This window comes from Scomber scombrus, chromosome 3 (genome assembly GCF_963691925.1).
Source record: "Scomber scombrus chromosome 3, fScoSco1.1, whole genome shotgun sequence".
Classification (NCBI taxonomy): Eukaryota; Metazoa; Chordata; class Actinopteri; order Scombriformes; family Scombridae; genus Scomber; species Scomber scombrus.
Genome location: NC_084972.1, coordinates 18,375,679 through 18,396,108, shown reverse-complemented (window position 1 = coordinate 18,396,108; position 20,430 = coordinate 18,375,679). Strand labels below are relative to the sequence as shown.

The window sequence follows — 20,430 nt, the reverse complement described above, 5'->3', positions numbered from 1 at the left end:
TATGCTGATGTAGGATTTGACCTCACAGTACAACTTGTTAATATAAGTAATGAATTGGAAGTTACAAATGTTATCAGCCTTATTAGGTTTATTTGATAGTCTTTTAGTGTAGTGACAGTTATTGTACACTAGGGAGAGCAGTTATTTAGAGAGGAGTGGGACCATCAGAATCATTCCAGTGCTATGCTGTCGGGGATATCACTCGAATAAATTGGACTTTTTTGTATTTTTTTTTTTTTGTAGTTGCACTATTGTATGTTGTAGCACCTTACCTTTTATGTTGTATTCATAATGATTATTGAACTGGTATTTTGGATTTGCTGCATTTTTCCTAAATTACAGTTTTTATTACATGTTTTAGACAATTACATTGGCTTTTTTGTTTTTATTTCCTACTAATTAAAAATGTATCTTATTTGTGGTGAAATGCTATGCTAAATAATCTTTCATCCATGTAAGTGAACAGCTGTGTAACATCTTAAATCACATAATGTACAGCACAATATATTTAGCTTGTGATGGGTAAAATAGAAGATCTTAACATGAGTTATATTCTAGATTATGCCATCGGCAGGAAAGTTTTAAGTTTGCAATTTTGCAAGGTTCATGGATAGTTTGAATTTAATTAATTAAGATTTAATTTCTCCAGGAATAAAATAAGGATGTCTGAGCACTGATACTGTATGATGATCTTGTGTAATGACATGGGCTCTCTGGCTGCAGGAATCTACACATAATATTTGGGAGTGGGAGCTAAAAAGAAAAATACACCTCAGCCACATATTTTTGTGGAGCAGATGTTTGAATCAAACAAATCCATGCTGTACTGTTATGTCACCACAGTTTGCCTGTACTATATGGTTAGAAGAAGATCTGCAGTTGGCTTTATTTAAAACCATTTAGTAACTGTTAAACATGCTATGGACATTTTTCAATTATGATAGAATATTGGCATTGTGACTTGTGACTCTAAAAATATTCATAATTTAGATGGATGCATATGCATAGTCCATCAAACCTTGTGAACATAACCTAAAATAACCTTGTTATTTTCATTATTGAGATTTTCTTTAGTAGTTTAGCAGTTATTTGGTCAATAAAATGTAAGAAGATAATAATCAAAAAATGCATACAATAGTCCAAAACCCCAAAGTATTCAGTTTGATTTAATGACTTAGAAAATCAGCATATACTTACATTTGTGAGGTTAACCAGTACATTTTTGGACTTATTGCTTAACAGACCTAAATGACAGCCTAACTGATTATGAAAATATAGCCTAGTTGCTCATTTATTTTCTGGAGGTTGACCAATTAATTGAACAATTGCTTCAGCTCTACAAAATGTTGTGATAAAATAAAATCACCTTCTGCCACATGTGTCACATTTCAAACAAGAAGATGATTATGTTTCTGGCAAGGACCCATTCTTTAGGTCAGTGGTCCTCAAACTGTTTCACATCAAGGAGCTTTTAATTGACACAAATTAGACCATGGACCCTCATTTGATAAGATTTCACAGAAAGTGTATGAAGCCCATGACCATAATAGTCATACATTCTGTCATTGTATTACTTATGGATGGAATTGTAGTGAAAATAAATGATTCCCATTTTTGCTGGGGACCCACTGGAACCCCCTCAAGGACCCCTTGGAGTTCCCAGACCCTACTGTGAGAACCACAGATTTCTATTACAGAACAAACAGTGCATCCCGCCTCGCCGTGCACTGGATCTGTGAGCTCCCAGTGGTCTCCAGTCATATGCCGCGCAGGGCTCAGAGGTATTTGCGTGGTGACTCGAGATAACCGAGCTCAGTGAGCGCGCACGTACGAGGCACTCCAGTTCCCACCCTTTGCGTCAGCGCGCTCCCTCGCCCTCTCCGTCAGCGCGCGTGCTCCGTGCGGGGATGCTGAATTGTAGGTGATGATGGCGGAAGGGGAGCAGCGCTGAGTTTCATTTGAGTTCTTGTCACAGCTGTTGGACCGTCTACAACATCGTTTCTCCGCGTCGACACCTATCCCGAGGCGATGGGGAACGAGGCGAGCATGGAAGGGGAGGGACAGGCGGGACAGCCCGGCCCCGCCGTCCCTGCAGCGGGGGCTCCGGCTTCCATTTCAGCACCACCGGACTCTGGACAGCTCATCAAGCCGAGCAATGGAGCGCCAGCCGGAGGAAGTGGGGCTGGACCCGGGCCGGGGATTAACAGGTAGCTGCGATAGCTAGGACGCTTCTCCGCCGAGCTGTGGAAAGAAATGGGGGAGGCAGCGTAGCGTGTTCTGTACATCTGCGCGATGTGGAGCATAGATAGCTTTAGGATCATCCGACTGCGTGAAGATAGACTTGCATGGGTTCTTAATTATTTATTTCAATATCCTTGTCAACACAATTCACCACCCCCCTCTTGAAACCTATTTTTTTTGGCAGCACCACCCCATTAGTCAACGTTAATTTGGGTCGAAGTCAAATCTAATATGCAACGCTTTCGATGTAGAATCAATAATACGTAAATATGGCTTTTCAAACGCTTCAATACGCCCGTTTTTACGCTGACTGTCCTGAACTAAATATGAATGAATGGGGGACGTTTTTCCCATCATAGTGAAGCAGTGCCAAGTAAATATAAACACTAGGGAATGAATCTCAGAAATATTAGTATTCACACAGCTTCAGGTGGTAAAGAAATAGGAAATATCAGTGATGTTAAGTGCATTGGATCTCACATTGAGGCTCTGTCGGTTTCATTATAGTGGTTCATTTCCTGAGCATGTTTCGACATCAGTGAATTCAAAGTCATTGTGAGAAATCAGCTTCCTCCTGGTGATGAGACGTCTGTGTCTTGATGTCAGCACTGATGACAATGCTGACATCAGATAACGCAGGTGTCATTGTGAGCACAGGACCATAACGTATATATCAGTGGTCAGTATATCAGTGGAGCTGCTTCACTTATCAGATCTCAATCCAAATCAATAAGCAGTCAGTGGAAATTGTTTTTCACCGCCACAGGAAAAATGGATAATTTTCTTCTGGAGGAGTGGTGTTGCATCTCTCCATAGGAAATCCAGACACTGAGCGCAGACACAATTATAGTGTTATGGCAGCCTTACATGACACTATTTCCTTATTTAGCTGTCACATTAGTAAACCCAGTTGTTGGGTTATAATAAAGAAATCCAAGCTACTAAAATATTAGCTTTTTCAAAACAAAAAAAACCCAAATAACCCAGATTATTAGTGTTTAGTCACATGTAGTAGCCTTTAGGTCTGTGTTTTCTGTGTGGGTGTGTGGGAGGGATTAGCCTTCCAACAAGATCTGATATTGCCTTAATTACACAGTTCAACAGTTGAAGACCTGAATACGCACAAGCAAAAGGCACAGCTTGTCTTGTCTTTGCCACACCTGTTTACAGTCTCTCTGTACTCACATGTTAACCTACCACCCAAATAGACAGTTTTCATTTTGCTACAAATCCCTCCTTCGTCACTGACTTATTGCTTGATTTGTACTGTTACAGAAAATGGTTGGAAGGAGTCTGCCGCTGTAACTAGAGCATCATATACCTCTAATAGTGTTTGGTCTTCTCCATGTTTCTATTAGAGAAAAAAAGCACTCACTGTTCATCTTTTATATTCACTGAGGGGCAGGTTAGCTCCCATGTAGCCTCATGATTCTTTTATATCTTGATTTCTCTCTGGTTCCCACCCTAAGGTGTCTCATAAAGTGATGGTGAGTGCTGAGAGAGTGAGTGTGCTAAGAGTTGGGAGGGGGGGCAGAGGCAGTGAGAGAGAGAGAGAGAGAGAGAGAGAGAGAGAGAGAGAGAGAGAGAGAGAGAGAGAGAGAGAGAGAAAGAGAAAGAGAAACAGAGAGTAAGAGTATATCATATGGCTGATTAAAATGGTTTTCTTAAGATCATGGCCCCACACACACACAGTCTGAGAATACCCTTCCACAAAGAACTTGTTAGTGTGTAAGAAACAATGAAACTGTAGATAGGAGACTTTCATCTTAATTAAAATGAGCATTTTATGAGTTTCTCTATTAATATGAATGGGGACGTAATATTCTATATATAACTTATCTAGAAGTGATTTCCATTTAGGCGTTTTTTTCCCTCTATTTCAGGCCATATTATGTTTTACTCATCACAGTCAAAGAGCAAAATCTGAACATATCTAGGAATTCATGAAGCTAAGGTCGTCATCCTACCTTCCTGCTTCACAAAGTACCACAATGTTTTTTTTCTTCTGTAATTATAACAGCTCTGACTAAGTACACAGTCATACTGACCTGATGACCATCACTGACAAGCATTCAGCATTGCAAAGAAATAGTGCTTTGTGTTGCACGCCGCTGACACTTCCAACAAGGTGCTGAATGTGTTGCTGCTATACAGTCATCTCATTGTTTTCTTTTTAACAGCTTAATTGCTTGCTCAATCATATAATAGCTTATAAATCAGCATGTTCAACATATATGCCGTTGACGTTGGCTTTAAATCATTTTGCCACTTAAATCAATAGAAATCAAAATTCTATTACAAACCCAAACAAAGCTACAGTTCATAAAACAGATCAAAGTAATTGACACAGTCATGTTTGAAGACAGTGTTCAAACAGTATGCCCTCATCATTAATTTACCTTTAGCAATAGTGTGTAGCCTACACATACCAAATGATTGTCGCAACTCAAACCAATAATGCAAAAGCATCTTTCTTGAAAAAATGCTGAAAGTTTGTGTCAAAGTGACTTAAAATGCTTGAAATTCTGCAAGACACATATTTATTTTTTAAAGTTATATTTGGTGATGTAGCTGACTGAATCAACACATACTTCCCAGTAGGTTTTGGACTGCAGATGGTCCATCTCAAAGATACAGAGACTAAGCTGTGGCTGAAACTGAACTCTGCTAACCTTACATGTGCCACACTGAGTATTTTGGCTGAATAGACACAGCGGTTAGTCTAGCTGCAGCAGACACACTGGTGTGCTCTGACATCCATCTGTGTGACACCAATCACTGTAACGCACAGTTTGTGTGCTATCTTTAGGATCATTGTTTAAGGGCCATTTGTAGTGGTTTTGAAGTGTATGTGACGTTTTTTATATGGTGCACTGCAGCTCCTGCATGTGCATTTCACCATTATAGGGAAGACAGTCAGTTTTCACTTACAAATCTCTTGATCTATTATGTTTTGTGGATGTCTGATGCTAAATGATACAATATCTGTTAAGTGTCTGAATTATGCTAAATAATGAAAATAAGAAATGGCCTATTTATCTCTGTCAGAGACACTGTAATACTTAGTTTAGTGCATATTGTAACAACCTTGATTGAAGTCCTTGATCCAAAATTAATTACATTAACTTTGTGTCTGATTCCTTTTTATTTTTCTGCGAATGCAGCACAAAAGCAGCTATTTGCTGCTCAAGTTCTTAAACTAACAACATCTAGCAAACACTGCTTATTTAAACAGATGCATTTTTCATTATTTTTTGACAGAAGCTTATGAAAAGCCCTTGAACACAGCAAACATCTTCGTCTAACAGCCCAGGGCCCAGCAGCCACAGCATGACAAAGTTCAATGTGCTCTGCTGAATAATTATTAAGTTAAAACTATTTTTCTCTGAAAAACATCTTTACATCTTTCCATTTTTACTTCCAAAAGTGACATACCCAAAACTTTATGAAAACCATAGTTTGGTGTTGATGAAGAGACATTTCATGGTGGATTTATACTTAACGTGATACCTTTAACATGCGTTTGGTCATTTAATACAAAAGGTGCATTTGAACATGTACATAATAAGCCAGCCTAATGCATCCAGTATATTTCTACTTCAAATAATACTAAATGGAAGGCACCAGGCGGGTTTCACTCTGAAGCCTGAGCTACTTAGTTTTTATTTCCACTGGTCAGAGGTATAAATCAATAAGAAACATATAACATCTCTATTACAGAGACACTGATACATACTGTGTCCAGCTAATGTCAAGTAGCCATCATTTAGATAATTTGCCCTTTGCTTGATGACATATTGTATTTGACATATCCGATTTCAGTATGAACTTTTTTTTTTTAAAGGATAATAATAATTGATACATATTTTATGTATAAAGTGACTGGATGTTAATTGTTTAATTGCAATGCTCTTTATCGTTCAGTAAACTCTTTCATTCACACACACACACACACACACACACACACACACACACACACACACACACACACACACACACACACACACACACACACACACACACACACACACACACACACACACACACACACACACAGTGATGTCAGTTTAAACATTGTGCAGGTACAACACTGCTGAATGATGCTGAAGATGGCTGCTGAAAGGTTACTGAACTTCTATTTGATTTGATATTGAAAGTATCCTCATTCTGCATTCAACCGGAAAATTAGTTTGAACATCATCAGACGCTCTGACACTTGAACACATCAGTGATCCTTAAAGTATTATATATTTTGCAAAACCAGTATTGATATAAAAATTGTTAATATATCAAGCTGTACGATGGTGTGTGCTAAAACAAATAAACCAACACATTTTCTGTGGATGGAGACACGCTCCATATTCTGCTACTGAGAAATGTCGATTGGCTTGTCGTGGCTTTGCCGTGGCTTGCTGGGTCCCACCTGTGCTGGTTGAGCTGATTCTGTTTAAAACATCAGCTCCACAGTGTGTTTGCGTGCCTAGAGCTAGAGTATACACAGCATCTTCTATGATTGATATCGCCCTATAGCTGCTGTGTTCATTCGTGTGCTGTCCATGTTAGCTTTTCAGCAGTGACACTGGGATATTGTCACATTAGTGAGGCTGCGTAGAGAATTCGACTCTCTTTCTGCTTCCCCTCGATAGGAAGTTTCACAAGGAGCTCCTGTTACAGAAGAGTGGCAGCTTACAAACCCTTCAGTATTCACTTTGTGATAAAGCAGGCAATTTGTGGTGCTTGAGACACAAAGCCACAAGTTGTTCTCAGCGGACTCTCATTTGCTGATGGATGAGAATATCTAAAGAAATCTTTTGAAAAGGTGTCTTCCAGTTTTAAGTCTTTTGTGAATCTTAATAAGCCATGCCCGAGGCTTTGCATAAATCACAAGAGGCTCCACTTGGTGTCCTTGCTATTCAAGTGATAATCATTATGGGGAACCACCTTCTATCTTGTGAGGACACTAGCATATAAGATTTAGACTTGGATAAGTGGTCAGAAGCTTTAGCATTATTCTCGAAGTCCATTTTAGCCTCTAACAGAGCGATAGCTGTAGTCAGCACGCTGTCAGTTTCAGATGTACAGTCCAGTGATGGTTTGAACAAGGTTCGAGTTGTGCAGAAGCTCAAGTCATCGGCAGTGACTCACAGTGCTAGCAATTCTCTATTTTAATTCCTTTATTCCTTCCTTTATTTCCACCCTCCTCTCACTGTGGATGCAGAGCTGCTGCAGAGACTGTCTTTGAAGATGACGGGCATGACAATACAAGGTCTAAGTTGTTATGACAGTGGTAATCCTCCATCCCTGTTTGACTATTTGCATTAATGCCTAAGGGCCGGAATGAGCAAGACAACTGAAAGTTTACAATACTGTTGTCTCATGTGCTACCTTTGTTCCACCCGAACACATCGCTGAAGCCAGAACACAACAGCTTCAAAGAGTGAAAACAAGCCACAAGGAGCACTTCACAGTAACAGATAGAGACCATATAAAATATTCAGCATTTGCCTCTCTGTTGGCTAATATTTTGAGTAGTCTGATATCACACCGTGAACAACAATAAAATCTTTTAATGGTACATAAAGATTGTCATAGCTGAATGGTTCTAAGATATACCACATGAGAGGAAGTACTGCTGTTTGTTGGCATTAAGTTGTGTGTATAAATTACTTTTTATATTTATAATGCAGCACTAAAAGGACACAGGCTCTACAAACTAAATAAAGTTCCTAAATACAGCATGAATTAGCGACTAATGTTCCTTTACTCTTATATTCATTAACCCCCTCAATCACTAACTCCATTTTTCCCTTACTCATAGTTACTCACCCACTCATCATTTTTCTCCCATCAACCCCTCGTCTTTCCCTCGATCAGCCCAAAAGGTTGCTGTGGTTACGTTTTTCAGCGAGCATTACTGCTACTGTTACTGTTATTGTTATTGTGATTTGTGCCTCTCAAGAACTTGCAACTCCATATTTCAATTGTATTATATTAGAAAAAGTCAGAGTATCAAAAAGGAACATTGTTATTTTTGCTATGTATAAGGTGAGGTCTCTTTTAAATCCATCTTCAGTATTAAGGACTTTATCAGGATCTGGTACTTAAATAATTCAGTGCCCTCCAGTGGGAGGGGGTTCTACAAGGCTACTCTGAGTCTTATGAATTCATTAGGGTCGGGATGGACAAAGTCTGGTATGGTGGGCTTCAGATTTCTATAAGCTCTTTGGGGTCCCCCTTGTACAGGTGCTGGTGGATGCCCTGAAGATACTCTCTGTTTATTTACCAAGATGGATGCTGCTGAAATGGGGCATCTGAGCCAACAAAATGAGCCTATGATGGATGTGTAGAATAAGATGGTGCTGACTGTGCTGTCTGTTGCTGATAGGGGTACTGGTTCCGTAGTAGAGGTTGTCGCGGTGCTGCGTAATGGTCAGCTTGTTATCCATCTCTCTGTGTTGCAGAAAACTGAGCCTGACCTACATGTTGCAGTGGTTGACTGTGGTGTGAGTAAAGGTTGTCCTATCAGGTGGGTGGTGTTCTGGTTTTGGAGGGGGAACTGAATGTAGAATAGCCTCTAATGACCTGACAATGAGGTGATGATGACTGTACCAGTGGATTATGATGGGCGGTTTCTATACTGTTCCTAGATATATAGGTTGCAGGGATGGGATATTGTCTGTTGCTCGTCTCTGAGTAAGATTGAGACAGTGAATAGAGGGTCCCTATGAGGGTTTGGTATCCCTCATTGGGGCTATCCTCTTTGGGGCTGTTGCCATCCTGTGCTGTATGTGAATTGAGGGCTGAAGGGATGAAGTCAAAATAGCTTGGCGGCAAGGGGAGCTAACTACATAGTCTGCCAGGCGGAGTGATAGATGAATATCACACATGGGACAGCCAGATGGTTGCGCACATATTTCCTCGACTTGTTCAGTTGAATCCATCTTGAGACAATGGAAGACACCAGAATCTGGCTCTAAGGACCACAGTGTAAAATAGGATAAAGATAGGTCCAGATCTATAGGATGGCCCTCGAACTGGAGTGTTAATGAACACACATGAAGTCAGTATGGATAACTGTCACTCAATAATGTGAATTAAATAACATAGAGCACAGCAGAGCAAGCCCAGAAATAGGCATATGTATCTGTACATAAGGGAAAAGCAAAACACACATATTAACAATGCAGTGCAAACTCCAGATATGGTTAATTTTAAAGAGGTGATCTACTAAAGTATTTTACATACAGGAACGAGACCTTGAGGTGAACAAATATACATTGTACAGATGTGAGCACATATCTCACTGATCACAATAGACCATAACAGTGACTCACAGCCTAACAGAGACACTGATTTGGTTATCACCTCCAAATCTCTCGACCGCTGCGTTGGTAAAAATGACATAAGTATATCAGCTTAACAACAATATTAACAAGACTCAATAACATGGAAGTCTGGTAAAGCACTGGGATGTATTCTTAACTAAACAACTAAACAATAAGGACAGAGAGCAAACTTACCGTCATTGCAGTGCCTAATAGTTGACTCGGTCTGTGCCCACTTAGTCAGCATTACGTGGTTATAAACTGTCAAATCTGTTAACAGGCCATTTTCCAGAATAAAGATGTGCATAAACTTATGTATTAAGAACACATAATTGAATGACAAATGTCAAGTACAGGAAGGATAAACTGTCTCCTTACATTGCCACTAGATCGTTAATTAGACAGGAGCACTCCTACAATTGGTAGCAGGTCCGTACGCATGCCCAGCCTCTGCATCGCATCGAGGCAGACCAGGTGTTAGCCTTTTCTAATATTCTGTGTTCTCCTTACTCTCTCTGCCAGACCACCTCCGTCAGACCCGGGACCTAAGGCGGGAGTCCAGAGTGGTCATGGGACAGGGGACAGGTTGGCCTCACATGATACCCATCAGTCTGCTGCACCTCAAGGAGAGCAGCAGGGCCAGGGTCATGTGGCCAGGAAGAGTCTGCAAGTGGATGTGGGTAGCAGCAAGCCCGGGAGGTCCCCTTCTGTGTCCCCAGACCGAGGCAGTGTCCCCACCTCTCCTTACTCTGTCCCTCAAATTGCACCCATGCCCAGCAGTAAACTGTGTCCCGTCTGCAAAACCGCTGACCTGACAGGCACAGGGGACGACAAGCCCAACGTCAACATCTGCACACAGTGCCGCTTGATGGTGTGCAACCAGTGTGGCTTTAACCCCAACCCTCACCTTACAGAGGTAGGTAATGCTGCTCAGCTGAGATTTACAAGGATGATAACAGTACTATTATTCTTCATTATAGAAACATTTCCTTCTTTTCCCCTTCGACAACCAACCACCAACCTGATACATAAACAAAGATAGTATAGAAGTATGCATGAGGACGAGAGAATACAGTACGAGGACACTGTCACGCTGCTCTGAGTTGCACAAGCATCTGCCATGGTGCATTCAAATGGAAAACAAAAATGTCTAAAACACTGCTAAAATGGTAAAAAAAAAAAAAAACAGTTGTGAAATCGACTGCACAAAAAGATTCAGAATGAATTCAGGCATATGTTTTTACAGATTGCCAAAGGCTAAATGGAAGAGAAGCCTAAGGTTTTCTGAATGAAATGTAATGAAAATTAAATATTTTTACAAACCTGTCCACACGGACAACCAGGATATGCTTCAAAGTCCTCTTGATTTTCATTAGGCTGTTAAATTCTGCTTTTAATAGGAACAGGCGTCTAGATGCCCTCTTTGTTTTGTGTAACATGATTTCCCCTGTGGTGAGTTACATATATGAACATGTATGAGTCATACATGTATTCCGACCGTCTGGTTGGTCAGATGGCCTTTCATTTTTCACTTGTATTTCCTCCCAGCTGTTTCACAGCACCACCCATTCATAGCATCCAAAGTGGGTGATGGGGAAGGAGGTGGTATCATGTGAGAAAATGAAATCAGTCATACCTTCTATAGACTGTGTCTTAATATGGATATAGTACAGGAATATAATGTTTCAGACAACGATGTTCATTTTAAATTTTTTTAATTTAATTTTGCTGAAACGGTCCTGTTGTAATTATTTCTCTGACATTTGTGGGTAATGTCGACTATTGCTATCAAATAGGCTGACATGCTGGATTGCACCAGCTAAATGGGAGTCAGGGTGTGAATTACTTGCATGCTGGTTGAGAGCTGTCGAACTTCTTAGTTCTGGCGATGGTTCCTCTTGATAGATCAAGTGTTTAATGATCTAGCAGGTCTATCTTTCATGCACAAAGACCGCGTTATCACACACTTCTTTGCTAAGGTGCTTAGAAATGTGTTCCTTCCTATTACTTCCTATTAGCCATAATGAATTAAGGCCCTTATCTTGAACAAATGCTACTTTAAAAAAAGGGATGTTACATAGTAAATGTACTGTACATAACATTTGAACAAAGCTATATCCATCCTATCTGACAGACACTAGTGAGCATCCAAATCATGCCCAAAGCCTCACCCAGAGAAAGCTTTTTATAACACCACTACACACAGTAAACACATCTTCCCATCATTCACAGTCATTCAAATACATCCAAACAGTCGTCGCTGTTAACAGGTAGCTGATAATGCCTATTGCCTTCATCCTAAAATAAATCACTTGCCTAATTTGAATTAGGCTATGCTTCACTGTTACTGTGAGTCAAGTGTGGCTGTGTCATCTGTCACAAAGTTTCACATCAACCCCAGTGAGTCATGTTGCAAATTGCAGCCAAGATGCAATGTCAGTTTAGCTGGCCTACAGGCTATCAGGCAGGGGGGGAAATAACAAGTTTTTGAACTGTAGATGTGTGTATGTAAATGTATCAACTAATGTATGCGTGTGAGCTTGCATACATGAATGCACAAGTACATATTTGTGTGTGTAAGAAGGAAGCGCAGTGGATCATGAGACTCTGCAAAAGTTGTAAAGAGGAAGCTGGAGGAGACGGAGAAGGAAGAGAAAAGAAATGCTTGGACCAAAGTGGAAACAGACAGTAAAGAATAGATCATGGCAGGCAGTGAAGGAGAGCATGGCAGTAAAGTGAACCGCGGAGGTGGATGTTATGGGTATTTTTCAGCTCAGCCTTGGTGTGCTTGTCAGATGCTGACAGAGAGAGCGACGCGGAGGGAAAACGCTCTGCCTCTGGAGACCTGAAGATTTACCCCCCTAACCTACTTAGCATGGATTTGGGTTTTGCCTCACTGCAGCATATTTAACACACCCTTATCTCTTATCAGTGAAAATGATAATGGCCACGTTGTTGCCGATGATAATGGGAATGATAATGTTGAATATGACAACGACGGGAATTACAATTACAGTGATGGCGAGGACAGACCAGTGGAAAAAGAGCAATGCCAAAGAAGTCGAAGTTCTTAGTTCCTCCTAAGCCCTGTGATCTTTGAGTGTTGATATATGAACAGCTATGCAACTTAAAAAATAAGATCTGGGATTACACCAAGGCACAAATCTTGGAGATATTTTGACCTGTTGGTAATAAAATAATTGCATTTGTTCATAGTATGTTGACAGAAAAAATTATCGGTGGCATTTTCTGTTCAAAAATAGAATCTCATTTATTGCAGGTTCAGGACTAATCTCTCGATGACAACACAAGCTCAATCTGAGTTCATGTCCTGCTTTGTCAGAGACGTGTTTCTGTTTGCAAATAGTTCATAGATACTGATTGAACTGTCCCAGATTATAGGGATAATATGTGGAAAATCTGTTATTGAAGAGGATTTTCCCTCAAATCAGTCTCAATCTGATTAAAGTGCTGATAACCAAGGGTGATTCCACATTTTGATATTTTAGATTATTCCTATTCCCCACAAAGTCCCAATTGGTATCTCCAGCTCAGAATAAGAAGTATAAATAAGAGCAGTTTCTTTTTTCTTTAGCTAGAAGCCACCCTGTCAATCAAATTCCTCATGACGACAATCCCTCTTTGTGAAGGATTTTTTGAGGAATGATGATAACTGTTGAAATACAAGTTGAAGCTGTGCTAGGGTTACAACAACAAACGTTTTGTGTAGATTTTGGTGGCCCCTGTGGACAAAAAATGCAAAAATGCAGTGCATAAAGATTGCATTTCCCACAAACACCACCACCTCATGTCATGAAAATCTTGATCTGTCTAGCCTGTTCGTTTGTTATGGAAGCGAGTGAAAGAAAGACAACTTATTTTTAATACTGTTTTTCAGTTTTAAACAACTGTTTGCAGACGGCCTAGCAATGAGGTATCTGTTTGTGGTTATGTAAGATGGTGAAACTAAGTGAACTTTGTTTTAGTGCTATTCACCCCCTCGGTTACAAGTAAGGCTGCATTCACACCAAATCCAGGCACTTTACCTCGGGGTTGTGCGGCGTTGTGGGCGTGTTTATTTGTGCTGTAGAACGTTATTGCTTTTGTACTCCCTAATGCTACAATACGACATGTATTCCGGTTTGTGAGCCGTAAAGAGTTTTGTCTGATTTTGTGGAGAATCTGACCCAGCGGCAGACATTTAAAATAACTATATAGCCAATCTCGCTGATAGTGTTGTTTGTTATGTAGGTCATATAGAGGCATCTGCATTAAATTTAGTTTCATAACCAATGAAACTCCTCGTAGTGGCTTTAAACAACCTGGTGATAAGAGTGTAATTGAGAGAGATGTAACCAGTGAGCAACAAATGGGTGTTGTACGCCACAGTCTGTTTCATGGCTGTCAGTCAAGCTGAGAGGACGAGGTTTATTTAGATGTGTAGGCTAAGAAGTGAGACTTTGCCGATGCAGCTGTGCATAAGTGCGTTTGTTTGTATGTAGGTGTGTGCATGTGATCATGGTATGATGAGGTAATACCAAGTTAAAGAAATATTGCTAGTTATGAGGAAGGTGTTCTGTTAAAAATTTGATGAAAGAGGGGAGGCGAAAGCCAGACAGAGTCAGAGGAACGAGACAGTCAAAGACAGACTCAGAGACGGAGAATAAAAAAGCAGAGAGCTCATATAAATAAAGAAGTACCACAGATACCCCCCCGCCCCCCAACAGTGTTCTCCCACCATCATACAGGGGAACATCGGCTTTATAATTGGTCCAATTTCTATTTATAGATCTTACCCTCCTTCTGTCTGCAACGATGGCCGGGTCCTGAGAAGCCACAGCTGAAAGAACGAGGGGGAGAGACAGAGAGAGCTGTGTGGTAGCAGGGGGAGGGAGAGCGGGAGAGAAAAGCATCATCATAAATTAACCATAACAGTCAGCATGTTCATACTAACACTATGCAATACTGGATTGATTCAGCTCTTATTGCCGCAATCCAAAAACACCAAATATAGAAATGTATTAAGAAATAGTCCTAGGGCATTTTTGAAAACTAAACTTTTTCTTCATGCAATTTGGTGTTCTTCTTCACAATGAAGGCCTCAGCACCACCGAAACGCTCTGGAGACGAATGTAAAACATTCTTTGAACAAACCATGAAACCTTGACTTCTTAATGCTTTTGTTTGAAGAGTGCTTCTTTCTCTTTTAACCAACAAACCCACAAGCTGAGAAGCAGTTATAACAAATGCTCCCACACAAAAGACTCTGCAGGGATACTATATTTCCCATCCTCCCTGATTAAAATAAATCAGGTAGGTGGCCACAGCTGACAGTTGCACCAGATAGATTTAGCAACCAATCCAAACATGTTTCATCTATTTTAATACATTATGAAATGTCCAACTGTGATTAGACAAATTAGTATTTCATTAGTATGGATACCTTTATCTAAAAATGAGTAAATATTTTATCTTTTAAAGCTGAACTAATCAATATTTGTACACATACGTGCACATAATTTCCAGTAAGGCATGTCCTTGACAAAATGTAAGGGGTGTAAGTTACATAGTGACTGTTCTTGCCAGCGTTAAAGCAACCACCTAAAAATCTCCAGACTTCTGTTGGAAGATATCTCCAGTTGTCCGGTATTACGAGACTAGGTGTCGAGAAACATGACTCTACATGCATGCTAGTGTTGCTACCTGTCTGCCAGATGTGTAAGTAGGTAACATTTTGGTGAATTAACATGTTCACCACAAACACTTAATATGTCAGTTTTTACAGCTTGTTTTAGTAGCAACAAAGAAACTTACTGCTTCTTTAAGGTTGCACTTTTGTGGTTAAATTTAGAACTTAGAATGTAGTCCTTAAATAGTTTTCCACCACCAGTGCTTTTGAAAAGAGGGTTTTTAGCTGTGACTAGGAGCTAGTATGAGTCACTGTGTTGGTCAGTCAGTCAGATGATGTTTAAGCACATCCTCAAAAAAACAATCCCCACACATGTACAGCTGAGGGATACAGAGCTATAGTAAGATACATACATCCTAAAGGTGTTATATTACGCATATTGTTTGTATATGTAACCACATTTAGATGCCACGTTATCCACATTCCAATGTATGACAGTGTCTACAAATATCAGTCATATCAGTGAAGGATAAGTCTATTATACCTCGAGGGAATGAGACGCGGGTTCCTAATCCCCCCAAATTAATTCAAATGTTTAGCATTAGCATTTCTAATCCCCCGCTAACTTTGCATTATGTGGCACAAGAGATTCAATGGCATTCAGATTTGGCAAAGTAGAAGACAGTGAGCTTGTTATATGGATCTCTCACTAATTCACATCTTCAAATCAAGTTAAATGTTAAGAAAGTCTCAGGATGTGACTTCTCCAGATATAACTCTCACAAAAAGTCAAATGTTTCAAATTCGGAAATACTATATTTGTACTTGAGGGTGAAGGTTTAGGGGATTTGTCTGGTTCCAAGTCAGATAATTGAGTAAAATGTGTCTCTCTGTTCATTTGACACACTTTCTTCTGTGGTTTTCATTTTGTTTCTAAATTATCCTTGCCCTGAAACAGACCGCTTGTTCCTCTGAGGTGCCTCTCTGCTGTCTGCCCAGTGTGTGGTGGAGATGCTGAATGAAAAATTATATTCTGAACTCAAGTGGGACAGCTATGTTTATGAGACTAGCTACTAGTCTTCAAAGGTTTTGCAGGAAAATTAGCTGTTGAATTATATGTGAGGACAAAACAAATCATATTTTCACTCTTGGTCTCCCACCAGCAAGATAGTCAGCCTGTCTGTGTGCGCCATATAGTAAGCTTGTAACACAGCTGTACCACTACGGAAATAATAAAAGCTGTTTATCATGGCACACAGGATGCCGTATGTAGAGTCAAATAATTATTAGACCATTATTATATCATTTTCCTGACATGTGAGACAAGAAATCTTTCACTGAATATTTAAGTTCATCCATTAAATCACTTGATAGAAAATGACAGAGTTGGACTTTCAAGTGGACAAACAGTATGAACTGGGTCAAGAATCCAGCTGAGACACTACATGCTGAATTTTGCATATACCAAAATATTTTTCAAAGAGAACTGGCAGAAACTAAATCTGGGACGCTGGTTTAATTATTACTCCATACCTCACTATATTTAAAGTCTCCTCTCACTGCAGTCAGCTGGGTGGGGCTCTCCAGCAAGGAATATCAGAAACATCTTCAGCTTGGTTCACATGCAGGAGCATCTTAAGTCCACTTTCCTGCACACTGAAACATATGCAATTAACAAGCTAAGAAAAGTATAAACACCCATTGCTTACATATTCTGCCAGTGCAAGTTGGAAGTTATTTTATTTAGCAGTAAAGTAAGCATCTATTAAAGGATCAATTCATGTTTTTTGAATTCATTTTTTAAAACAACGCTGACGTGCCTGTATGTTCATTGAAAGGTTTATGGGTTGCTGTAATTGTTCTTCCTCGCCATGCTGGCTGCAAAGACTTACTGGAGCAAATTCTAATATAAGTGATGACAAAATCCACAGTCCTCATTCTGTATAAAAATGCATTTTAACGTTCAGCCGAAGCTAATATAAAGCTTGTATACATATATGTAAGCTTGCCATATGGACTCTGAAAGATCAAAAACTCAATGAACATATGGGCATGTTGCTAATGTTGTTGTTATTGGACATAACTTATCCTGTGAAAGTTCTTTTTATAGGAGTCATTATTGTTTATTGTCAAATAAGCTTATTTTTGGTGTATAGTTTTGATATTGAACCAATAATTACGACTGAAGTATGCACCATTTTAATTAATTTGAGATTTGTTTTGTCAGGTCATTACATATTTAATATATGGCTGATCAGACCATGGAAATATTTCCTTTGCAGCAGATCATGGCAATATTATACAGTGTCAAATGGGTGGGAAAAAATAACTTAAACATATGCTTTGTCTGTCACTGCATCAGCATACCTGGTGAGAGACATTCAATAAGCAGCATGAATAGAAATGTAACAACCACTCATAATTTCCTCCAGTCTTACTCACTTTTTATTAATGTCATTCCCTGCTTGGCAACATTTATGAATAAAACTGATTTGTTTAGATTGTAGTTGTTTGTAGTGTGAGGCTATGTTTGAGTTAAGCATAGAGGGAGAGTCACAAATTGACAGAAAGAGTGAGGGAGAAAGACAGGAGAGAGAGAAAGAGAGAGGGAGAGCAAGAGAGAGAGAGAGAGAGAGAGAGAAAGAGAGAGAGAGAGAGAGAGAGAGAGAGAGAGAGAGAGAGAGAGGGAAGGAGGGAGAAGCGCTGGGAGGAATTTCAATGTCTTTTGGCCCAATTTGCAAAGGATTGATAAACCGCTGCCTTCCAAGCATCCTGATCCCCAAACTGCAGTACTCAGCTGCTGTACGTACTGCATGGTGATACCGCATTGTGATCGCTGAGACAGAGCTTCTCTCTTTGTCTGCATCTTTGTCTGTTCAAGTTTGATTCTGTCTCAGAGATTGTTCCCTACCCAGCTTTCCAGGGGAATGATGTCTCTCACCTGTCAGCAGATTCAAAACTAGAGAAGAAAAAGGGGGAAATCGTGTGCACCTGTGTAATATATGCAGTGTTAGATCTTCTAACGTGTGAGTGTGTGTGTGAGAGACAAAAATCCCTTTTATTTGTCTCCTGAGCTTTCATAGTCTTCTCTAGTTTTTATACTTCAGACTTATAGAAGTGGTCACAGAGATTGTTTTAAGGACAGAGTTGGAAAAATACTCAATTTGTGTAAAGTACTAGCAAGCAAATGTTCGTTATTTATCGATTCTAAAACCATTCTGACAAATTAGTTATTTATGTATCTACCAGCGATAATCAATTTTAGCGTTGTTAGCTGCTTTACAGGTTTGAAGTGTATAGACACCAGTTCTACAGTATCAAAGGAATGTGTGTGTTGTAATGGCTTGCATGTACAGTAAAGGTCAGTTTATATCCAATCAGAACTAGTTAATATGACTTGTTGTCCGAATGATTTAATCCGAAATGTTTAGAGTTACAAATGTCTTCACCTGAAGGAGGAGTGAAAAGTCAGCCATTATAGAGAGCAGGGAGATGTAATATCGTTTAAATAAAGAGGCAATGTTACACATTTTCAGATCTCTCCTGGAAGGGAATCAAAAAGTTGCACTCACGTATTAAGAAATAATGGAATAGTGAACAGTGAATATTGGATTTTTTCACTATTTTTCAACATTTTAATGTCTAAATGATTCATTGAATAATCAAGAAACAAAATCTCTGGATTAATCAGTAATGAAAATAATGGTTTGTTGCAGCCCTACTAAAACCCTGACAACTTTCTCAACTCCACATAGCTGGCAAATCACTGTGTGAAGTGGGTGTGAATGTTGGATGATTAGTTTTGATAGATCAATGTCTGTGTGCAGCATCCACAATCCAACCTCTGAAAGGTGTGCTGGGGTTTATGATAATATTAGAGCATCTGACAAACAGTTCTGATTGAATATACTGGCCCCTTATAACCTGATTATTAAAACTAATTATAAAATACAGCCATCAAATAAATAATAAAATGGAGGGTGAAACTTTTCACTCTGAAATACAGTGGAGTAGAAGTCTCAAAAAACTGAAATGCTGAAGGTCCTGCTAGTACCTCAAATTAGAGGTACTGCACACTAAAGCTTGTTTTTTGAGTTGTAAACTGAATTATATTACTGCACTGTGATTAAACACATCAATGCTGGTGTTAATATTAAAAATGACATCATATTTATAAAGAATCAGCATTTCATGGGTTGAAAATGGCTCAACCTGTCATCTGCTGTTGAAGAACAGCCCTGAAAAGGCGGGGCCAATGCTGACTTAGAGTGAAGCATTCTCTACGTCATGAATTATAAATGGAGGAATAATAATGCCCAACTCCCCTAGCCCCATGCTTATTTTCAAATATAAGCTGATTTAGCTTGATTTAGTTTTAGCTTCTGCAGCTAACGGCAGCGACAGCGTGGCTGGCCTGCTGGAGGGGGTCTCTCCATCTGTGGCTGTCCACGGGAAGAAGAGCTGCTGGCAGCCACAAAAACAACAGAAATCCTCCTTGCATCTCACCCTGCAGCTCTTCAACTATTCGGCTGTCTGTTCCCTCTAGTTATGATCTGATAAAATCTTTCTTTAAAATGTTAAATCGTGGTCTAAGTCAGCCAGAGCTCTATTGAAACTGTCTGTCCTGTGTGTCACTTGAACCTGTCAGCTCGGCTGAAACTGACACTTTAACTTATGGTATAACTGGAGCCATCACTGAACCTGTCCAACCGCAGCATTTCTCCGTAACAGACAGGTTCAGTGATGGCTCCAGTTATACCATAAGTTAACGTTTTAAAACTTAAAACTTTTACCAGCTGATAACCGCAGTAACAGACAGCCGAGAGTTAAAGAACTGCAGGACGAGATGTGAGGAGGAGCTCTGTTGTTTTTGTCTTCCCCTCATTATTATTTTATGTCACTGAACATAACTCCTGCCCTCCTGCCTCAGCCTCTCCCACCCCTCTCAGGCCCTTGCCCACGTTTTTTAAATGTATTTATTTATTTATTTTTTTTAGCATTTTTCAACATTATGCTGTGGGTGGAGTTAGGCTCAGACCTAGGGGTGCGGTTACACTTTAAGAAACTTTTTAAAATGTTCTACCTTGGACAAGGCATCCTGGCCCACACCACACTAGCAATAATCTATTCAAGGTTGTTCCCTCGTTGCACCCATTTTAGTCGATGTGGTTGAGAGAGAGAGAGATCTGGCCCAAATAATCATAAAATTCAAAATGTAACTGTATTTGTGTGTGT

General features: G+C 39.7%; 1 protein-coding gene across 1 annotated transcript in view; it reads left to right on the top strand.

Annotated features, from left to right (window-relative positions):
* Positions 1–2,028: 2,028 nt before the first annotated feature.
* bsnb (bassoon (presynaptic cytomatrix protein) b) overlaps positions 2,029–20,430 on the top strand; it is a 62,099-nt gene continuing 43,697 nt past the window's right edge. Inside the window, exons 1-2 of the mRNA XM_062415985.1 lie at positions 2,029–2,207; positions 10,089–10,482. Of these exons, the coding sequence (XP_062271969.1) occupies positions 2,029–2,207; positions 10,089–10,482 (573 nt within the window). The remainder of the gene's footprint in view (positions 2,208–10,088; positions 10,483–20,430) is intronic.